We start from the raw sequence: 14648 nt of genomic DNA, 5'->3' as shown, positions 1-14648 counted from the left end.
TACCTCATTTATAGTTTGATTTTTTATTACAGCCTGATATACTCCCTATTCTTACTTTTTTCCATTAATATTTCTATTCTTTTCAAACACTCATAATATGTATGTTTCTCTTTTAATCATCAAACCAGCAATTCTCTCATCTCATCTCGTCTCTATTCTGCACTTCCAAAACTAAAATAAATAGTAAAGATGACAAGAGGGATCCTTGTCTTGTTTCTATATCTTGCTCACAAGGTAGTCCCAGCTTATTGTTCAACAGTGCAAATTTCTGTTTCTGTTTCTATTTCCTATCATCCCAGGTACTATATAATTTGACTAAAAACAGTATTGTTTTACTGTAAAAGGTGTTTTTTTTTTAAATAAATACTAGCCTGTTAGAATACTTACCACTTAAAAACTTTTAAATTAAAGCCTGAATTCCAAATTAACATGATGAATAACTGGTCTAATCTAAGAGGCATAAGAAAGAAACCAAAGAATTTGCTTACTTTATAAAGCATTTTTAATATCAAAATTAAGCATTCACATCTGCATCACTCACTCAAAGTCTTGGCATGAATTATTCATTGAAACAAAACTTGGATGTATAGAATGCCATATAATTCTTAATTATTTAAAAATTACCAAATATGGAATATGAGCTACTGCAATGACTAAAAACAATTTGAATATTTGATCAGAAATAATGAATAATAAGCAACTATAAATGTGATGTGCCTCACATTTTATATTGAGTTGTCATCCATCTTAGCCAATAATGCCATATGACATTCAAAACATAGAGTTCTAGTGAACAACTGCAGTGAAGAAAGGAATTTATTCTGAATTAGATAGCATCAAACTGCAACCATGTGGGAACAGTAGGGCTTCTGCTATATGAAGTAGCTGTTGTCATAGTAAGTTCCTTCCTTCTTATGAATGTTGAAATATTAGTATTTTCTCAGTCTTTGCCTAGTTTGTAGACCATCAGTTCCCATCTCTGAGCAACCCTTCTCAAGGGCCATATTTTGTGATAGCAGCATTTGTGACATTTCCCATATATTCAAGATATGCTCATGATTGGAAAAATTTGGGAATCTTATAGCCCAACTGAATACTTCTACAAGGAGCCTGAGAAACTGCTGGTTCTTTGGCTAATGAGTATAATAATAAGAGAAACACATTGACCAAATATTTAATAAAGGACAAAGAAAATAATTCATTTTTTTCCTGCTCCAATAAAAAATTCAAAAATCGTAAAAATTTCCCAAGAGGAAAACCTGTCAAGAATAAAAGAAAAGTAATATCCCTAAGATCACTGTGGTGAGGTTGGAGGTTAGCTCCCAAACAAGCCAGATATTTCCCCCCATATTTTTCTTTGCATTTTGTGTTGTTCCTGACACATCCCTTTGTTCTCATCTTGTCGTTTATCAAAATCTTACCAAGTAGATCAAAGAAGAAATATGACCAGATAAGCTAATTCTACTCTATTGTTACATTAACAAAATTTTGCAAATCTGGGAAGATAAATTTCCTGCCATCTCCTTTTTAGAGCAAGAAACTAGGGAGGGACTTTTCTGAGCCTCTTCCTCTGCCCACTATCCAGCTGTGGGCTATGCCTTGTCTTATATGACTGTTCTCTAAGCATCATCTCTTTGCCTTTCTTTCTCACATGCAATTACATCTTACTTACACTATGACCAGATTTTTAATTGACTCATCCAGGCCTCAGCCATCATCTCCTGCCATTTGTTGCCATTTATGTACAATAGTATTAGTGAAGTTCAGAGAATTAAAAAGTTTCTGGAATTCCAGAATTTCCGATGCAGACAGAAACAGTGACAAGCGAGGGTTTCAATTTGAAATATTGTCAGCATGTGTCACACACACACCCCAATTCCCAAATTAAAAACAACATATAATAACTGATAGAGAACAATGATTTATGTATGGGCTTCAGGGTTTCCATTATTTGACCTTGGGCTTACTGAAGTGATGGATAATCAGATACATATCCAGATATTTAGTTGGAAAGGCAGGGAAAACACCTGTAATTTTTTCCCTTTGTGTGTTATTTCTTTTCCAGCTGTTCAGCTTTGTTTCTCTGCCCACTGATGTCCTAGAAATAGAGGTGAAGGACAAGTTTGCAAAAAGTCGACCTATCATTAAGCGTTTTCTGGGAAAGCTTTCCATGCCAGTACAACGATTACTAGAAAGACATGCCATAGGGTAAATCTTTGCGACATAATTTTATCTTTTTTATGAATATCTAAGAATCAAAACGAGAGTGATAGTTGCCATTGCAATTACACAATTGGGAAGGGGAAATCCATAATTTAATCTCAATTAATTGCTTTACCTTGGATAAGCATTTTAAATAATTTAAATAATTTATGTCAGGTTAATCAAAGAAGACATCCAATCTTCTGCTTACTATAGAATCTTCAATAAATTCAGATGATAGTGTAGATGATAGCCTAGATAAAAGTCTAGTCTTTTAAATATGTCAATGAAAAGAAAATCCATTATGTTTTACTCTATCTTCTCTTTGTGTTAAATTAGAATGTTAAACCTAACAATCTACTTAAGAAAAGCAACATAATCAAACATTTCTTTCTCTTCTCCGATTTCTACATATATACTATATAGCCATTTATAATATATTCAATTTTGATAGTGTTTATATTTCAGCATGTATTACAATTAATAGAAATGTATATAATTCAGTTTCAAGCATAGCTGTGATTTCTAGGTGTTCTATATACAGGACAGGGACGCCTTACGTTATGTTCACCAATTTATAAAACAATCAAGGCCTTACCACACCCCACTGTGCAGTATATAGTGGCTTGCACTTCTATACGACACTGATATATTGTATTAATAGTTACAATTGAATCTCATGCATAATGGCTCATATAATATTATATGCTTCCCAGTTTATAAAATATGGCCTGTGCTCTACTTCTATAATAGAAGCTATTAATTCTGAAAAGGAAATTATATTGCTGTTGGACTAAAAAAATGCTAAGTATAAGGCTGATAATAAGTTTACTAGAATCATGTTTCTACAGATGAGACTGTTGTGATTGGCAAAACTACTTCTTTCATCCTTTTGGATCTCTGTAACTCAGTGTCAGCACAAATATTGATGTTACGCCTCTTAGCATTGACCAAATTTATCTGCACTTTTGGGGTACAGTTTCAGGAGGCTTAAGTGTTAGGACTTAGATTTCGGTTCAGAACTAATCATTGTCCTATGATGTGTTTTCATCAGATTTTTATAAATAAGTCTAATGAAGAATATTAATTAATAATTTATATGAGGAAGTTGCAACAAGTTTACTATATATAAAAATGTAATACTCTTTTTATTTACTTTTTTTCCAATAGAGACAGGGTTGTTAGCTACACACTGGGACGAAGGCTACCAACAGAACATGTCAGTGGCCAGCTACAGTTTAGATTTGAGATAACTTCTTCAATTCATCCAGGTATTATTTATTTATTTATTTATTTGTATCCCACCTTTATTCTTTTTACAAATAACTCAAGGCATTGAACATATCAACACGCCTTCGTTCTTCTATTTTCCCATGATATTTTTCTTTATCAAGTAGGCTTGGCTTCACTTAGGCTTATTTAGCCTATTCACAAATTCTGATTCATGTAACTTGAATTGGAATAGGAAATTTTCCTTTTTCATTTCTTTTCAAACAAAGAAGAAATGAATCCACAGATTGATAGGTTATGTGGAACTGAAGTCGATTTTCTTTTATTTTCCTCAGGTCTGAGAAGATAAATTGAGGATAGGGACTGAGGGAGTCTTCTGTGTCATAATTTGATAACATGCTGAGTTCGGCTTTTCAAACTGATCATCAAGCAATTTTTAAAAATAATTTTGTAAAGTTTTGTCTCATAAATGAGCATTAAAGATTATAAGAGATTCCTAGTTTTCTGCATGTTTCTGAAACTCAGGACATCTAATAGCTGCATTCTATATTTAATCCTGCTTGGAATGTTTTGAATGATGCATTACAATTTCAAATGCTTTCTGCATTTTAACTTTCAATCACAGTAAAATTTCAAATACTGTACTTAACCAGCTAATGCAATACAGTAGATAGAGTGCAGGACTTGAAGAGAGGAGACTAGATATTAAAGGTCTGCTGAAGTCTGAAATTTACTTGGTAATTTTAAAAAGCCTCTGTCATTCCACCTGACTTCCTCCTAGACTTATTCCACAGACAAAAGATTAAAGAGGGCTATTTTCAAATTTAGAAGATTTAAATTTGATAGAGTTCCTCAAAGGTCGTTTCCCCTGTCCATGACTTACTTGATGGCTTAGCCATCATTTTGTTCACAGTGTACCATTCCAATAGATGTTCATATACCCAGTGTTGCTGTAATAGGAATAGGAAGAAAACCAATGGCTCATCATGTCAGTTTTGGAACCATTATGAAACACTTGGATGAAGAATGGAATGCAGATACCACATTCAGTTCTGTGTCATAAGATAGTAAGAGAATGCTAAATGCTAAAATGGTAATAAAGTACATATACGTATATGTATAGTTATTTCTAGATTTCTAATTTATTAGGGGTGTGTGCCTTTCAAAAATGATTTGAAAGAAGTATTGTAGACCTATAAGCCTGAGACAATACCACTCCTGCCATTCATTTAAAATCTCCTTTTTTTTAGAAACTTGGAATGGGGATGGGGTGTGGGAAGGGACCCATAGCTGCTTTTAAATGAATTCCTTGTGCAGAAATATGAAAAAGGAGTTGTTTAAATGAACAGTACTGTACACATGCTTACAGGAATTTCAGAAAAACATCTTTTAATCATATTCAAAAGATCATAGTCCTGTAATTTATATAATTGAACCTGAATGAATGAGCAAAAAGCAAAATCATGGCCATCATAATCATCAGAGATTCTGTCTGTTTGCAAAAGGGGAAAAAATGGGACATAATTTATTTTATATTTCTCCATGTCTTGCGAAGTCAGTAATAAGATTAACTATACTCATAAAAAAAACATATACATTGCATTCTGAGTCAACATGGGGATTTAGTTGGCTTCTGTTTCTCATACATGCATATGAAAACAGAAATATCATTTTGCCTTAATAATAATATAGAACTTTATTATTCTTTTGATTAATTCCAAACAGAGATTAAATCGATTAAACTCTATTTCTGCTTCTAAGTAGACATGTGTAAAATTATCTCATTAACCTTAATAGGTTGATATTTTACACATGAATCTATTTCTCTCTCTTTTTTTACATTTTTACATAGGAAAGCACTCCTTAATTCAAAGTACAATGCTATGCATATCTACTCAGAATAAAATCTCATTGTATTCAATGGGATTTATTCCAAGGTGAGTATATATAGGCTTTTAGCCTATTTGATAATGAATCATGGATTCAGTTTTAAATAACAGAAAATTAATATCTTGCTTAATATTTTAAGCATTTTGGTCTATATATGATATTCCAAATTATTTCATTTAATAAATGCATTTAGGTCACTTGTTATTAAAATATATGAGGTGAGCTTAAGTCTGAGCTGTAATTAACAGATATTTGTATATATTTATGTAGGTTTTTTGAAATGCCAGGCTACATTATTTATACCCAATTTTACTTATATGTCATGTTTCTTTTCTTTTTGCTTCTAGCAGATGATGAAGAGGTCTCTATTGCTGCAGACCATGAATCAATTGACCTTCAAGAAAGCCCCATTAACACCTCAGCATGCAACAGTATAGAGATCTCAGAAAGTGCAGCTTCAGAAAAACTAAATGAATGTCCACTAATATGCATCAGTGTGGGCAACTCTGGAGCTGAAGAACCTACCTTGAGCTGCTCCTTCAAAGAAGAGCTAGCAGGATATAGAGAGAATGATGCAATAGCAGCAGATACAGTTAATCTCTCAGAATCCATCCCAGTGGAAATAACACCTTCTCCAAGTGCTGTGGATCTCAGTGAACGACTACCTTTGCTGGCAAGCACTCCTCCAGAGTCTGAAGTTAGAGAAAACAACAAAGTTAATTCTGTTACTCAGGGAGATAGTGACATCTTTATCAGCATAGAAGCCTTATCTATTGATGAGGTGAGTGGGGATGTTCAACCTACCAAGGATTTAGAGAAGAATCAGGATAATGAAGGGGCTTCAGCCCAAGAGGACCAAGATGAGAATGATGATGAAAAGGAGAGCAAGCTACAACTAAGGACCATGGTGAAAAGAAAAAGCAGGCCTTGTTCCTTGCCTGTGTCAGAACTTGAAACAGTGATTGCATCTGCTTGTGGGGAGCCTGAGACTCCCCGTACACACTATATAAGAATACATAATCTCTTGCACAGTTTGCCTTCTGCCCAGTTGAGTAGTGATGATGGAGAAGGGGAGGAGGAACAACAAGGCAGTGTAATAGAGAATGATGAGGAACTGACAGTGAGGGAAGTATCTGAGAAAGATTTAATTAGTGAGACTGAAACAGTGTTGGCTGAACCTCCTCAGGAAAACTTAGTAGAAGAGAACTTTGTCCGGGGAACTGTTCCGCGCAGCACCTCCATTGAACACCTTGCTGATTTAAATGAACAAACATTGGATAATGAAGGGCCAAGAACTGAAAGTGACAGTGAACTGAGTCCTAGACCAAATGGTGACCCTGAGTATGAAGTGTGTGACACATCCTGTTATAGCACTTCTTGTTATAGCACTTCCTGCTACAGTACCTCCTGTTACAGCACTTCCTGTTACAGCACTTCTGGCCATGAGAGTGCCAACCGATTCTCAAGCCATACTAGGTTCTCTTCTGTTGACAGTGCAAAGATTTCTGAGAGCACGGTTTTTTCTTCACAGGATGATGAAGAGGAGGAAAATAGTGCTTTTGAATCAGTGCCAGACTCAGGTCAAAGCCCTGAGTTGGACAGGGAACAACTGGATAGCTCTGCCCATTGGCCTGAGGAATTGGTAGTTCCCGGAACAAATCTACAGGGAACTCCAGAAAATATAGAGTCTCCAGTAGCAGGCCCAAGCATCAGAAGAGAAGGTTAGATTTGGAGGAGGAGGACAACCTTGAATATCATAACTTAGGCAGAAACAATAAATAATAAAGATCATATCATATAGAGAAACTTCTATTTAATATAGGATATCAGATTTAAAAACCCACTTTTAAATGCAGGTGTGGGAATTGAATTTTCTTTTTTATTGTGCTTTCATGATAATTTACTTAGGAAATGAGCTATCAAATGTATGGTGTGTAGAAAGTAGGAAATATATGATTGCCACTTTGCAGTCCATGTCCTAAGCCAGTGTTGGCGAACCTTTTCAGCACTGAGTGCCGAAACGGGAACACGTGTATGTGCATGCCGGAAACCGGAAGAGCAGCCAACCAGCGCACACCGGGAAGATGATCTTCCGATTTCCAGTGCGTGCATGCGCACCGGCCACCTGGTCTTCCAGTTTCTGGCCCGCATGCACGTGCAAAGACCAGCCAGTTGGTGATCGTGCACGTGCCGGAAACTGGAAGATCATCTTCCCAGAACACGCAGGCGCACCAGACGGCTGCTCTTCCGGTTTCCAGCACTCCCGCATGTGTGAAGTCTAGCTGGTCAGCGCGGCAGAACCAGAAGAGCAACAGGCGATGGCTCGCATGCCTGGAGAGATGGCTCTGCGTGCCACTTCCAGCACACGTGCTATAGGTTCGCTATCACAGTCCTAAGCATTTATCATTGAGTATCAGGTGCTGCAGATCACAAGATTTCTGCCTTATTTCTAAACATTTTTTTCTCAGCTCCATGAGTCCTTGTCTACTTTCTCTATTAATGAGTAATACACCTCAGGTGAAAGAGCGAATTTAACCCTGTATTATAGACGAAAATAATACTCTAAGAAGCCACCAAATTCAGAAATTTTCAAGTACAGATTGGCTGATTAGAATCACTAAACTCTTTTTTATTTCTCTTTATTTCCTTTGGACTTGAATATATGTTTTGTATATAATATGTTCCACATCACCTTAGATATGCTGTATCTTCCTTTATTATGGCGGTGCCCTCCATGTGTAGACACACAACATTCAGCAGTAGAATCACTAGCCATGCTGGCTGGAATTCTAACTTTAAAAAGTTAGTGCCAATTGAGGAAGATTACATTTATATCCTCACCTGATGTTTTAAATTGTTATGGGTTTACATGTGGAGATTTCACCCATCAATACTCCAAAGATCTTTCTTTTGCTTTTATATTTCAGTACCTGTCTGATATATAAATATTTCTAGATTGTTACTACACCAAACTTTTGTCAACTCTTATCATTCCCAAACCTTCATATCATATGTGTTTATCACAATGCATCTGCAATCAAGGTGTGGCAACTTTGAATGAATATGCACTTCTGCACTTTCTTATCCATAGGTGATTGCCCTTTGCTGCATAATTCTCAGCCAATCAACCAGCTTCCTTCATTGAGACCTGACCACCATCAGTACCCAACTGTTGATGAGCCTCTCCCACCAAGTAAGGTTCAGATTTTATATTATTTAATTTAACTCATCTAAAAAATAAATATCAATATCTCCTGTACTTACATGTTGCTCGCAAGACAAATTTTAGGTTTGCTAAAATATAACCTGCCACCATCTGTCTTTTGTTTTTCCTTTTATGCCTGAAATACTTTTTTTTAACAGATGCACTAGGATTTTTCCTGGGTTTGTTTTCCTTGATTCTATGCTGTTTTCACAATTACAGTTTATTATTTCTTTTCTTGCCATGTGCATATTGGTACACATTTTAAGTTTTGAACAATAACAAAGTATCCAATAATTATTTGAGGATATTATTATCTATAGGACCCGGTATTGTTTTTAAAAGGCAGTTTTAAAACTTGGAAATAGAGACAAGACTGAAACATTGGGTTTGATTGAATGTAAATTGTTCCTGCTTTTCAGAAAGTAAAATGACATGAGACTCACACTGTAAGTGAAAAATTAACTCTGCTTTCCCTTTAAGTCCTTTGTTTCATTTTATCTCATCATTTCATGCTTTACAAATATAGTTATGCATCAGCTGTAGGAATTTTCCCCCAGATATCATAGTGCATTTAAGTCCCAATTCATTTCAGAAAGCACAGGAAATCATCCTGATAGAATGTGACTATGATGAGTTAAATCTTCAGTTGCTTTTCAAAGATGAAGAGGACAACTATTCGAAGAGAATGCATTCTATCCTGAGAATCTCACCAAATCCAAATTACCTCTTCATTTGAAGTATGATCTTCAGACAGCAAGCAGCATATAAATGTGGATGGTTTTGACAGTGAACCATCCATATTTCTTGTATGTTTGAATCCTTCTGCAAAATATGTCTGCAAAATGAGTAAAGTAAAATTAATACTTTTAGTTAAAAATTTCCTAAAGTGTCCTGCATTAATAAGTGTTGCCCACTAGAGGGCATGCTCTGATCTATAATACTTCATATCATTGTCACCTTTTAGATTTGAATAATGAGCTTTATAAATAATTCATAGTGTTGGTATTAACCAACCTAATAATTGGATTTGATTCTGTTCTTGTTAATTTAATATAAACCAAAAGAAATCTTCAGTTATTTAATGCTCAGAAATCTCCACGCTAAGGCCAAACAAAGATATATATATATAACATGGCAACATCACCTAATAAGACAAAAATGTTTTTCCTTTTAAATCTTTACTAAGCAGTTTGCAAATCAGAACAAGTTGTCCTACTGTTATTGTTTAAGAATAACTTTTATTTATTTACTTCCTTATTTATATCCATTTTTATTATTTTTACAAATAACTCAAGGTAGCAAACATATCCAACACATCTTCCTCCTATTTTTCCCACAACAACCCGTGAGATGGGTTGGGTTGAGAGAAAGTGACTGGCCTAAAATCATCCAGCTGACTTTCATGTTTAAAGTCATCCATCCTGTTTCATGCAGGATTGGAACTCATTGTTTCCTACTTTGTAGCCTGATGCCTTAACCACTAGACCAAACTGGCTCTCAGTAACAATATTGTCATTGTTATTTAACAAATTTACATGTATTAAATTATCATTGCAAAATCTGGGATCCATGACTCCTGTGTTATGAAATTTAGTAAATTTTAGGTTGCTTCAGTGCTGCCAGGCATCCACATAACCCCTCAAAGGTTCAAAAGATCAGTCCCAGTGTAGTCCTGCAGAGGCCAGGTAAACCACTCCCAGCATTGGTTATCACAGAGTCAGCCATGGTCATGCCAGGAGGAAATCAGAAGTTGTTCCCACTCATACTGGGGTTCTGTTTTGTTTTTTGTCCTTGATCATTCTGTTCTCCATTTAGGTAAGGAAATATCTCTGAAATAATGACCCAGTGGGTCATGGATTATCTAGGGTTGTTTATTAACAAGAAAATAAAGAACTAATTAATTAGTTCCCATTATTATACCTTCTTATTTCTTTGTTCTGTGTTTCTGAATATATATTTTTTTCCTTTAGGGATTTATGCCTATTGAAAGCTGCACAAATTGTATTACTTATGTCTTAATTTGATTTAAAATTATATTGGAATGATAATGTTCAGTGGAATGATTTTTAAATTCAGTTTCTTAGATTGCATCTGCAATTTGAGCTCAAGATTTAATATCTTATGTTTTGAATAGTGCTTCATAGCAATAAATAGACTACACTTAAGCTGAGAGAACATTTATTTAAATTTGATGTATATCTGATGTAATAAAGAAAGAACTATTTGTATTAAGCCATTTATCTAACTTAGTGAAACTTTCTGAAACTTGGGAACTTTAAGACATGTGGGCTTCAAATTCCCCAGTTCTGGGACTTGAAGTCCATATGTCTTAAGAGTTGCCAAGTTTCAGAAACACTGATTTAACTGATGCCTAGATATTAAGTACCGTATTTTTCGGAGTATAAGATGCACCTTTTTCCCCCAAAAAAGAGGGTGAAAATCTAGGTGCGTCTTATACTCCGAATGTAGCCCTGCCCAGCTTCTCAAACGGAGGTTTCAGAGGCTGAAAAAAGCATCAGAATCGAAGCTTCAGAAAAGAAGCCCCCAAACAGAGCTTCAGAGCTTTTTTTCTCTGTTTCGGAGGCTTTCAGAGGAAGAAAAGAAAGTTTTTTTCTGAAACAAAGTTTCAGAAGTTTCAGAGGCAGGAAAAAAAAGCAAGGCACAGAGCTCACAACCAAGAAACCTGTTGCTAAAATTCACCTCTGGGAACAGCTGATTGGGGGTATTCTGGGAGGCCAATCCACCTGCCAATCAGCTTTTTTCTTATTTTCCTTCCCAAAAACTAAGGTGCATCTTATACTTCTGTGCGTCTTGTACTCTGAAAAATACGGTATCCAGGAAGCCAGCATTGATCAACGGGGCAGAAAAGCCTGCATACATACAGCTTTATTTATGCATTTATTTAAAATACTGTGTTTCTTTTGACCCCCGAAATACGGCCTTGACCTTATTAACCGGGGGTTCTGGCAGAGAGAAGCACCCTCCGTGTGCCATCAAGCCGTGTCCCTCCTATGGGGGGGGGAACGTGAGAGGCCCTAAGGTGCCAAGCTGTGCAAGCGCTTGTTCCCTCTCCCGCTTGCGTGCCTCCCAGGCCTCACCATTTCAATGTGGACAAAGCCAGTGAGCACCTGGCTGGAAACCGCTGGAAACGGAAAAGACGCTGCTCAAGCCAGCAGCCTGTTGCCAAGTCTTCCAACAGCTGGGGCAGAGAGTCTTCTGGCAGAAGGGAGCTGCAGCCCCTCATGGGGAGACCACACTGATGCAGATACCATCCGAGCACTGAGGCACTTTCAAAACCCAGCTGGAAGCCGAGAAGAGGCCGGTCGGGCTAGCTGCCTGCTGTTGAGTCTTCTGGGAGCCAGGGCAGCCGCATGGAGTTGGAACCATAGAGTGGGAAGCAGCCCGCTGCTCTGGCTGTCGGAAGACACTCTGCCTGGGCTCTCGGAAGACTTGGCAGCAGGCAGCTGGCCCGATCAGCGTCTTCTCTGTTTCCAGTGGCTTCCAGGGGAAGCCATCCTCAATGCTAGGTGGGCACAACGTGGCAAGAAGAGCCAGGCGGCTGCTGTCTTGCGAGCGGGGCAGGAGTTTGCAGGTGAGGGGGAGGGTGGATGAATACATGGGAGGCGAGTGAGCACCAAGAACACTGGGGGAAAGAGAATGAGAGGCAGCTCCCGATCAGCTCAGCTGATCCGCGGGTCACAATTAAAGGGCCCAGCTGCCATTAGCTGACCGGGCAAGGGAAGGGCTGCCTCCTGTGCTGGCCACGCCCACCCCTTCACTAGGGCTTATTTTTGGGGGAGGGTGTTTATTTACACCCACCCCAAAAATCAGGCTTGGCCTTATTTTCGGGACATGTCCTATTTTCGGGGAAACACGGTATATTATTTCTATGGTTACCCAATTCTAGACAATTACCATTTGGCTAAAAATGTAAAAATATAAATACAAAGAACATGAAACACAGCAGTACAGGATAATTCAGATCAAACAAAACATACCACATTTTAATTAATAATAATTTCAGAATGGGCTTATCCAAGGCACAAAAAAGAAACCAGGTTCTCAAAGTCTTGTAGAAGTCAACATAGGAATGCTCTTCCATATAGGAGTTGCCGTGATAAAAATGACACACTTCTTAGGTTCTGGTTATACATGAATGTGTAAAGCTAGGGAGTGCTTGGTTAACAATAATCTATCAATTATTCCAATTTCTATAACCATTTAATATATTTTCAATATATGCAGAAAGTGGATGAAGTTTTACAGCATGTCTGAATTGAAACTACTTTGTTATCACTATCATCTTGACATGATGTTCCAGTTATATCTTTAAAGTATGTGAATACACATGGCATAATTTATAGTATATGAAAGAAATTTACAGTCTTTCCCTATAGATTGTCAGCTGGGTAATTAATTGTTTTTTCAGTTTTCATAAACCATTTTATGTGATGTATGAAATCTTGATGTATTATTCATAATTTCACTGAACAAAAACTGTTCACTGAACTGACTGAACAAATTTCCAATTTCTTCTATTACATTCTGAATTTTAATGATTCAGTGATCAGTGTTCCAAACATCACATTTTAAAATAATTATTACAATCTAAGGCCTACTTACCTAATCATAGTTAATATTTTGGCATTATATGCCAAACAATAATGTACATCCTATTCTTGGCTTATTGTTATGTATATTTTCATCCATCATTAAAAAAAAAACATTCAAATTTTTAGAAAATATTCTTACAAAAAATGGAAACAAATAAGGAAAGATTTGAAATAAAATGGTTTTGGGTTTTTTTGGATTTCCTAATTCTTGCAAAATATTAACTCTTAAAATGTATATTTATTTAAATATACATTTTAATTTTTTTATTTATTTTTATTATATATTTATTTAAATATACATTTATTTAATGTATATATACCCTAATTTGGAAACTATATGGCAATCTATAAACTTTAATGAGAGATATATTATATGTTTGAGGTCTTCCTTGATCATTTCATTATCCAGAACAGCTTCATTGCTGAGAGATGGGATGGAGAACATGTATTGTTCCTAATACTGTGGGATTTCAACTTCCCTAAGCCTTAACAACTATGGACAATTGTGCTCTAAATGTAGGTCTTTCATTTACCTCCTGACTTTATGATGGAGAATGGATTAGGAAATTCAAGGTGCAAAACTGTAGAAATGATTTTAGATTATTTCTCATTTTTTCCAAAGAGATTAGCTATGCTGACTAGTTCACTTGGCATATCCCTAATTCAAACCTTTGAAATTAGAACAGAGTCAGAACAGAGGAGGGTGGGAGCACAAATGCAATTTGGGAATGTAGTAAACGTTCTTGAATGTTTGCATGTTACATATATATATATATATATATATATATATATATATATATATATATATATATATGTTTTCTGAGGTTTTCGCGGGTGTTTGTATGTAGGTCTTTGGTTATTCGGGTTTTCTCCCGCGTAAAATTGGAGGTTTCTTGGCAACGTTTCGATGAAGTCTCATTCGTCATCTTCAGGCTAGTGTTCTCGGCTTCGTGCTTCTAGGAGCAATGTTCGTGCTCCTAACCGTAAAGCCTACAAACTTGAAATTTGCCACGTATATTCCTCTTGGCTTCTACTCTTGGCTCACTAAGAAAGGATTTTTCGAAATGACCATCAGAGTATTAGTATTTCCTATATTATTATTAACACACTCTGATGCTAAGGAGTTCTACTCCCCATCCCCACCTGAAAAGAAATCTGTTCCAAATGCAAAACACAAGCACAGGAGAGGAGTTTCAGTTTCAGTTTTACACAGCAGCAAGCAGCTTTACTACAGAACAGTTGAGCTAAGCCACAGCCAGGCTCCTTCCTGTCTCCTTCTTGCTCACACAGCAAATACTGTTTCACTTTCCAAACAGCCCTCGGATGCTAAGGAGTTCTACTCCCTCTCCCCACCTGAAAAGAAATCTGTTCCAAATGCAAAACACAAGCAGAGGAGAGGATTTTCAGTTTTACTTTAACAGCAACAAGCAGGGGATAGGATAGGGGAGGATTCTGTGGGGCAAGGCTGAGGGAGAGAAGGGGAATAGGATAGGATAGGATAGGATAGG

At 36.5% G+C, this 14648-nt stretch overlaps 1 protein-coding gene across 10 annotated transcripts in view; it reads left to right on the top strand.

Moving 5' to 3' along the window:
• The window catches only part of HECW1 (HECT, C2 and WW domain containing E3 ubiquitin protein ligase 1), a 296682-nt gene that overhangs the window by 219323 nt on the left and 62711 nt on the right, over positions 1-14648 (top strand). For 6 of the 10 annotated variants that reach the window (XM_087892404.1, XM_034416519.3, XM_034416522.3 and 3 more), the window contains 4 exons: positions 2066-2208; positions 3373-3473; positions 5670-7043; positions 8414-8515. In XM_087892404.1, the coding sequence (XP_087748530.1) occupies positions 2066-2208; positions 3373-3473; positions 5670-7043; positions 8414-8515 (1720 nt within the window). The remainder of the gene's footprint in view (positions 1-2065; positions 2209-3372; positions 3474-5669; positions 7044-8413; positions 8516-14648) is intronic. The other 4 variants (XM_087892405.1, XM_087892401.1, XM_087892403.1 and 1 more) reach the window with 2 other exon arrangements.

This window comes from Pantherophis guttatus, chromosome 4 (assembly GCF_059756535.1).
Source record: "Pantherophis guttatus breed Tessera chromosome 4, ASM5975653v1, whole genome shotgun sequence".
Classification (NCBI taxonomy): Eukaryota; Metazoa; Chordata; class Lepidosauria; order Squamata; family Colubridae; genus Pantherophis; species Pantherophis guttatus.
This window is presented reverse-complemented; position numbering and strand designations above follow the sequence as displayed.